The 9,011-nt window shown below is 39.7% G+C and overlaps 1 protein-coding gene across 1 annotated transcript; it reads left to right on the plus strand.

The window, feature by feature from the left end:
* The first annotated feature begins 4,496 nt into the window (after nt 1–4,496).
* LOC146703650 (uncharacterized) lies at nt 4,497–8,128 on the plus strand. The gene is made up of 2 exons (XM_085467271.1): nt 4,497–4,616; nt 6,622–8,128. The coding sequence occupies exon 2, from the start codon at nt 6,767–6,769 to the stop codon at nt 7,721–7,723; it is 957 nt and encodes a 318-aa protein (XP_085323397.1). The 5' UTR covers nt 4,497–4,616; nt 6,622–6,766; the 3' UTR covers nt 7,724–8,128.
* Nucleotides 8,129–9,011: the final 883 nt, after the last annotated feature.

A 9,011-nucleotide genomic window follows, 5' to 3' on the forward strand; every position in this document is an offset into this window, starting at 1 on the left:
GGAGCCAGCCCTTGAGGGGGGGGGGGGGGGGGGGGGTATTGTCATGGTCCAGTGTTTTGTGTTTTAGCCTATTTTGATGTTTATTCTTTGTTTAGGGTCACTAAGGCAGTCCAGCCATTTGTACATATTACCCGTGTATTAAGTCTCCCTTGCCCTTCGTGTGTTTATGTCTGCGTGTCTTATATTGTCAAGTCCATGCTGTCGGTTATGTCATCTCCCCTGTACTACGTCTCCCCGGTTCATGTGTCTTGTCTAATCTCCATGTTTCCTGTTTTACTTTGAAAGTCTGTATTCACGGTCAGTGTATTCAGTTTCACTCCTTCTGTCTTGTCGTTAAGTTCATGTGTGTCAGCTGTGTTCCCATGTGTGGCCACTTCCCCTGATCATCCCTCATGTGTATTTAGTCTCTGTGTTTCATACAGTCTGTCTCGCGTCGTCTGTGTTACCACCTCCTGTGTTCTGTACCTCCAGCCATAGTCTTTCCTTAGTTTTGTCCAGTTTAGGTTTTCTGTTGAGTACTACACGTATGCTGCCCTCATTCTGTTTTTGTTCTTTTCATCAGCCATAATAAAAGGCTTGTTTTGTTGGAATCCACTCCTGCATCCTCGTTTGTGTTTGCACCTGGGTCCACCACACACCTTTCCGCACGGTCTGCCTCCGCAGACCGTGACATTGATAGGTAGTCACACATGTGTCCAATGAAAAAAACAAAAAAAAAAACTTGTGAATTTCTTTCCATTGGCATGAAAATATGTCTTTTTTTATGCAGATCAGCTGTTGGATGTGATGCAATGACAAAATGAGTAAATGAACACACTACAGAGTGCATATCACTGAGTGCCAATTAAGGGACCAACGCGTGACTGAGGTCCATCCACATCAAACTCTTTCTGTCATGTCTGGTGACTCCATGTTTATGTTTTGTGTTTATCAATTTTTAGTGTTTTCTAGTTTTTTGGTGTTTGTTTTTTTTTCCAGTGTTTAGGTGTTCTCTGTGCGCCCTTTGTTTTCATGCTATTTTACTTGACGGTCCCTTGTCTCATGTCTGTGTCTCTAGCCTCCCCTTGTCTTGTCAAGTGTGATCAGTCCCAGCTGTGCTCTCCTCCTGTGTCCATTCCCTCGTTATCCCTCAGTGTATTTTAGCCCTGTGTTTCTCTCTGTTAGTGCCGCGTCGTCTCCTTATGCTGTGTGGGTTTCTCCTGTTGGGCTCCCTGAGATCACCATCCCTAGTTTCCCAGTGTTTTGCTTTTAGGTCCCAGTTTCTAGGTTTTAGTTTGGTTTTTTAAGTGTTTTTTTTGTGTAAGTTGCAGTAAAGCAGCCTCCTTCAGTTCATCCCCGTGTTTGAATTCTGCACTTGGGTCCTTTCTCCTGAGTGCCACAGCAGAGAAAGGACGGCAGTGACTACATTACATTCCTCCATGTAAATTCCAATTAGTAAGTTGTGGAGCAGGAAGTGAGCAAAAAATGTCCGTTTACATTCCTGCTGCAATTTTTACATTTTCCAACAGCTTTGTTTGTTTTTTCATGACAGAGTTCTAGGTTGACATTAAAGTGTATATTAACTCTCTGAGGTCTAACTGGTAATAACGAATGTGAAAATAAAACCAAAAAATCCCCCAAACGACATATTTGGTTTTATTAGGATTAATGTTTGTTTCATTGCTGATGAAGACTAAAACCTCAGAAGTTGAACCCGAGCCATGACAAAGTCGGTGTGGCAGCTTATTAACTAAGGTACCAAGCAAAACGTTCTTGCAAATTAGGAGTAAAATCTGATGTTTTAGTGCTGTTCACAAGTCATTATTTGCAAGTCTCAAGTCTCTAACGGCTGAAATTGATGTTCTAACGTCCAATAAACACCAAATGGTCTCCCCAAAACAACTTGTGTTATGTTATATGGTTTGTGCTGTATTGATGCTCCACAATTAGAGCACACTCACTTAAGAGGACTGTTTCAATAAACATGAATAAAAACAAGTAAAGTGAAAACTTGCTCAGTTGAAGTCGATAAATTTGAACTTTATTGTTTGTTACAGCTGCATGCAAGACTCGAGTCCCAAACCTCGACTCTGAGTCTTTATTGTACAAGTCCAAGGCTACGTTCACACTGCAGGTCTTAATGCTCAATTCCGATTTTTTGATCAAATCCGATTTTTTTGTCTGCTCGTTCACACTACAAATAAAATGCGACAGCAAACGCTCTCTAGTGTGAACGCTCAAAGCGGCCCGCATGCGCAAAAGAAGACGTCACACACAACGCGCTCTGTTTAGACCCAGAGCAACAGTATTGTTTGACTGATGGCCCTTAATATAAAGACTTCGGTCTTCACGTTTCCCAATTTTTGCTCTAAGTTATTTTGTTATTTACATAATAATGTAAATAACCTAATAATGATCCTTATTGCCGTTTAAGAGAGGAGCGGTGCTTCAAAGGATAGCTGTAGATTTCTGTCAGAATCTGCAGATTAAACAGTACAAATAAAATGTTTACGTTGTCTTCCCAACAGTTTCACTGACATCTACACTGGATGGCCAGGAAGCGTTCGCGATGTCTTCTCGGGCGCTTCTCTGGCGCTGATAATTGGCTTCAGTCTTGTGTTGGTGACGTAAAAGGCGGATTTAATGCGACTTGACCGTTCACACAGCAGTCGCTTTCTAAAACATCGGATATGTATCGGATTCAGTACCACATACGAAAGTGACCCAGATCGGATTTGAAAATATCGGATTTGCGCCGTTCACACTGTCATAGCATGATCGGATATGGGTCGCATAGGGTCAAAAAATCGGATTTGATGCGCTTTCGCCTGCAGTGTGAACGTAGCCAAAGTCAAGTCTGAAGTCTTTGGTTTTTTGAAGTGTAAACGGTTTTCAATGCATACTAGAATTGTTATCTCTATTGTACACTGACTGAAATACTTCAGAGAACAATAAAAAATAAATAAATGATATATCCTGATATTGTTATTGCAACAATGATGACTTAGACCTCCAAAAGTCACACTGAGTTTGCAATGTTTACCTGTACGCAGTGTTTCAATGAACCAGCAACTGTTTTCACCTCGGTGATGCCTTTGGTGCTTAGTTTTTAGATGATTCTCACACAGAAGGAGGCACAGTAATATCTGAGTAATCAGAAAGCTAAAGAATGGAGTGGAAGGGCGGGACTATTACTGTTCCAGTTCAATATGGTGAGAGGGCCACAAACAGGGACTGCCATGATTCAGCCTCTATAGAGCTGTAGCTTTAGTAGAAAGAGAACAATGGCACATAACAAATTTGGAGCCATGTTTAAACATTTAAAAAATTAAAAGTGTGAAGAATCATAACTTAATTTTACAGCGTCATTTATTTCAAATCAGAAAAGAAAACTCCACTGAAATAAGATCATTTAAATCGTCTCTATTTGCTGCAGCCGAGTTGTCAAAAGGGGAAAAAAAAAACATTACTTGGTTATCTCTCCTCGACTTCCTTCTGATTTGCTGATCCTCACATTGTTTTGCTGGTGGGCGGGGCTTCAGTGGCAGGGATATTCCCTCTCATTCACATTGTACACAGAGTGGACAAAAAATGAACCTTTATAATACAAACATCCTCCAGTGTAACAATATACATATATGATAGAACATAATGAACGACACAGGAAATCATTCCTGCCTGTTGCCATCTCTCTGTACAACTCCTCCATCTAACACGCTTTTTAAAATAATTTTGGAAAATTGTGGAAAAGTTCAAAAACCTGAGGTGAAAAAATGCACATGGACTGAGATAAAAAATCAATAAATAAAACAACTATTTCTGACGCTTATTTTTGAAAATCATTGTAAAGCTCAAGCATTCACCTGCTCATCAAGTCTAACCTTGGTAGCATCTGGTAACATTTACATTGAATGCATTTATTCATCCTTTTGTATGTAGATGCTTTTACTCAGTTGATCCTTAAATTTTGGGTCTTGTGCGTTTTCCATTTCTGCAGGAGATCAGTGAATTAGCCAAAGACCTGTATTCATTTATAAAATGTGTCTGCGCACTAGTTTTGCCTTTTTAATGAACTGAAGCTGGGATCAGAGTGTCAGTGGACACTAATCAGTGTTAAAGAGCTCTTTGTTTACCTTCAGGGACATGAGCTGGAGGCTTAAGATGATCCGCGACTCAATCAGCTCCACAAAGAGCAGAAAGTGAATTATTATGCAAAGCAGACTTCAGCTTGACCTTCATCCTCTGCTGTCAGGCGGACCCCTTCGGCTCGACTGGACTGATTTTAGACACTCAGTTCCTGAAAAACACACCTTATAAACGTCTTTATTAACATTATATTCTTTTATACTTTTATTTTTTTTTAATGCTTAAACGTCACTTACAATCAACTGTTCTCCCCTTTTTACTTTTGCATGCTGAAACACGCCCCATTTTTTTCCCCCTAGAGGCATCTGGGACTGTTTTAGTAACAGCCCGGCCCTGCTTTCACTCTTCCATTTCCTGCTTCCTCATCTGAACAAACCTCACGCTCTGCATACGTTACTTTATCTGATTCCATATGAACGACGCATTTCTAGGCATCGCTGAGCCGACAGCAGTCAGAGCTTCATTGAAATAAGTGGGGCAGCCGACAGACAGTGAGTACAGATGAACTTACAGAAGCACTGAATTGAAACTCCGGCTTCCTTGTCAGCGGCACGTCAAATTTAATCCCTCATTCACAACAAGTTCATACTTTGTACACTTATTTTCCACACAAAAATGTGTCACTTCAGCTCGTTGACTCAATTTAACACAAAACTATCAAGTTAACTTGTTCAGTGATCCAATAGCAGCTTTGTGTGCAATTATATATGTCAAAAGCCAAGCTGAGAAAAAACATATTCTGAAGATTTATTGCCACTTGCGTAACTTAATTCCTTGCATACACTAACACAAAAAAAGCCGTCACATAAGTAAAAGTGCCTGCTATGTGAAGATTCATAATTTTACAGGTACCTCTGCTCTCAGAGCTGCTTGCATGATTCAACCTTAATTTTGACATTTTGGAGAGCGTCGGTCAAAGGAAACCCGTTTTAAACCATATAGTTTTCAGAGTCCACAGTTATTGGTTGCTTTGTGAGATTAGTGTAATGTTTAGGAACTGTGGATCCTAGGGACAGCCTCTGCACTCCTGTCCCATTAGTCTGTGGTACAGTGTCATACCTTTTTAGATTGATTAAAAAGAAGAAGAAAAAAATTATAACAACGATCTGGAAAGGAAGTTTGTGAACAGAAGTTAACAACAGCGTTGGCCAAAAGAAGGAAACTTAAACAAAAATGCCGCACATCGTGCAGCGAGCATGTGTAGTTGCACATACTGCTGAAAGTGCTTTAAAGCATGAATTCTTGAATTCTTCAGCTGTTTAAGATTGTTTCAGTATCAAAGTGAAGCCACTGATAAACCAGTCCATCTACCTGTGCAGAGCTGAAATAACAGCTAGAGTTAAACTGGCAAACTTCTCTTTCAAAAAGTCAACAAGAGATATCTACGGATGTGCAGCACAGATCAAGTCTCATTCATTAAAAACACGCTATTCAGTGGGAAGTATTTTACTCTGAACATCTCTACTAATCATAGATGAATAATCATAATGTCTTCAATATTATTGTTAATGTATATTAGATATATTAATTTTTATATTAAAATAAATATATAAAAAGTTAGATTCCAGTTTGTTTATATAAATGGGGAGTTCTACTCACACACTAGTGTTAGTTATGGGGTTCCACAGGGTTCTGTGTCGGGACCAGTTGTATTTATAATATTCGTGCTTCCCTTATGCTATGCCCTATTAGAAGGCACAGCATGCAAAGCAGTCCATATACACAGGACTGTGCAATAGTTTCAGGCAGGTGAGAAAAACATGCTGTAAACAAAGGGTGCTTTCAAAAATGGAAGTGTTAATCATGTATTTTCATCGATCAACAAAATGCAGTGAATGGATAAAAGAGAAATGTAAAACAAACTCGATGATGTTGAGATGTTAAGATGTTGTCTGTGGGGGCCAAACCATCACTTCCAGTACTCCTTGTTCTTCTTTACACTGACGATAGTTCTTAATGACTTTGGCTGTGTGTGTTTGGGGTCGTTGTCCTGCTGCAGAATACATTTGGGGCCAATAAACAATCATTTATATTTCTGAAAGCTTTCTTTGTTTACAGCATTTCTTCACACCTGCCTAAACATGGACTTTCTACCAAGAAAAAGTTTGTCTTCATTTTATTTCTACTATCAATTACCAGTGTTATGACATCAGCGTTTCAGCCACATCTGCTGGGTGTTTATGTTTAAAAATTGCTTATAGATTTGGTTTTAGACGGTGCTGAACAATGACATGTACAGTTTTCTTCTTTTAATTTAAATCTACGTTTGCTAACAATATTTAGAAATTCTTTAGAGAATCTTGGCAGTGCTCAGCTGTGGCAAACACCTAACAGTGGCATCAGAATTCAAAATCCCCTATGACGAGTTCCCCAGTCTAGGCCAAAAAGTTTAGATTCCCCAAAAGATCAAGTTGAAGCATTTTTTCTGCACAGAACTTTTTAGATGATGATAGTTTATCTCATAAGTTTCAGATCCTTTTTGTTTCTGACTTGCAGGAAGAAAAAAAATATTAACCTCGGCCTTTTCAAAGACAAGCCTCGATTCACGCATCTTCTACAACTTCTAAAGACCTGAACTCTCGACTTTGCTCACCAAGGTTTCTTCAGGTGTTTTTTGGGGGGCGGCAGCAGAAACGTAAAAATGTGGAGCACATTGAGATTCAACACTTCGGCTGACATCAGTAAAAATCTCAGAACAAGTCTGGAGACTTTTGTGAGGCTCTATGGCCAACGCAAAGATGATCTTCAGCAAGCTTCTGAGCATTTCATGCATGCAGCAGCTCTAGTTGATAAAAAGCATGAGGATGACAAGATGGCCCAGGCTCTGTTAGGTGTGTTTGGAGGGGCTATTGGTATAGTCTTTGGGGGTGTTACTGGTGGTGTATGGGCTGCTTTGGGAGCAGTTAGTGCAGCAACTTATGCCAAGTTTTGTGGCAACGTTAGTGCAGCAAGTGCAACTGTGGGCTTTGTAGGCGGTGTCTTTGGGGGAGTGGTGGGAGGAGCATTTTCGGGGTTTATTGGTGGATCAGTTGGTGTTGCAGCTCTAGCAGTGGGTATAGAAGCTCATGGGATCGAGAGTGATTCATTATGGTTTACTGTTGGCTTCGCCACTGGTGGTGCAACTGGTAGCACATTTGGCGGGTCAATTGGTGCAGCAGGTGGTGCTGTTGGTGGTGGTTTTGGTGCTTTGCATGCTACAAAAGCTGCAGTTTATCTGGTCAGAAAAGCCATCGATTTTCCTTCTAAAACAAAAGTTCGAAAAGGAAATGGAAAGCTAACGAAAGAAGTAGTCACCATGCAGAAAACTGGAGCAGATTTCATTAAAAGCATCGAACCGCTGGTGGACGAGCTAAAAACGGTGCAAGAGATTTGTGACCAAATGGCCTCCTGTGATGCTGTGAAAGGCGTCGCTAATCAGACTGCAAAGACTCTGGCTGCAGTGAACGCAATGGAGAAAACGATGAACCACAGTCAGATGGAGGCGGACGAGTCAGAGTTTCTCCGCTGTGTTAAAGAAGCATCGAGCCAATGCAAGATAATCCCTGTGGAGCTGCAGATGATGAGAGAGGAAGTGGAGAAACTTCTGGTTTCACTGTAGAAACACTGTTGCTGTCGGTGAAACAGGAGCTGTTCTGTTGTCTTGATGGTTTCATCTGTTTTACGTAGCTGTTCATTTGTTATTTGTTTAGTTTCTGTTTTTAACTGCTCATTTTGTAGTTCTTATACGCTCTTCATACAGAATCAGCTGTGTTAATATGTTGGCTGTCTCATCTTTATACAAAATACTGTTATACTAAATTCTAAATTCAGAATCTGCACGTTACACTGGCAAAAACATAAAAAAAAACCTCTAACAAAAAGCTTAAAGTGGAATGACAGAATGACAAAGTTAAAAGAAATTAAAAATAATTACAAAAATAAATTATCTGGATCTAAAGCAGTTATACAGTAAAGTGAATATTTAACATATTTAACATACAATTAAATAAAAAAGATTTATTTATATATATATATATATATATATAGATAGATCTATAGATAGATAGATCTATAGATAGATAGATCTATAGATAGATAGATCTATAGATAGATAGAGAGATATATTATTTTGTTATAAACAAAGATGTTAAGATTTCGCAGCGCCCCGCAGCCAAATCTTAATCTCCTGGCAGTCGTGTTGAAAGAGAAGTTTTTTGTTTTTACATTATAGCAGCAGTCAAACAGGATCTATAATACATGGGTAAACCTGTTTGTTTTTAGAACATGTAAGGATTTGTTAAGTTTGTTTAAGTGTATGAAGCTGTGTTTCAACTGGATTAAAAATGTCACTGGGGAGCTGCATTGATTTTATTTTTCTGTCTAGGATTTGACTGTAATGGTTGTAAATTTCCTCAATCCTGTTTCCACTTCAGCTTTATAAACTGAGCCACTGTGACCATAGTGCCACTGCCACTGAAACATTTTTATAGCCACATTAACCAATTCTTTCCCTATAAACTTTAACCACTTTAGAATCACCACCCTCCATGATCTCAATTCTTTAACTTCTTCATTTCTATTCAGTGCATGGGGATCTGCCAGGCCCAGGAGCCATCGCCAGTCCCCTTCGAGGCCTTCACCGAACCGCAGCTCAATTAATGTCAAAGCATTCACCTTTACTTACTAAAATGCTGTCAAACCTAAAATGAGGATGTGGGCCCAGCTAGTAAATACCTATTTGTCACACTAAGGGTTTTCTGAATAATAGGCTGTGGGTTCAAATTCTGACCAGAGCATGTAACCAGTAAAGGTTTGTAAGTAGAGGTCTCCAGGCTAGGCCCCTGCCTAAAGCCTACCTATGAGTGAGAGATATAGAACTGAAGCTATGCGGGGATGGGCATCCAGGT

This window comes from Copadichromis virginalis, linkage group LG8 (genome assembly GCF_057382275.1).
Source record: "Copadichromis virginalis isolate Kocher_CV1m ecotype Utaka linkage group LG8, C_Virginalis_male_GT1.1, whole genome shotgun sequence".
NCBI lineage: Eukaryota > Metazoa > Chordata > Actinopteri > Cichliformes > Cichlidae > Copadichromis > Copadichromis virginalis.

Excerpts from the sequence above, each read along its gene's own strand:
- LOC146703650 (XM_085467271.1), top strand. The coding sequence starts at position 6,767 with ATGTGGAGCACATTGAGATTCAACACTTCGGCTGACATCAGTAAAAAT.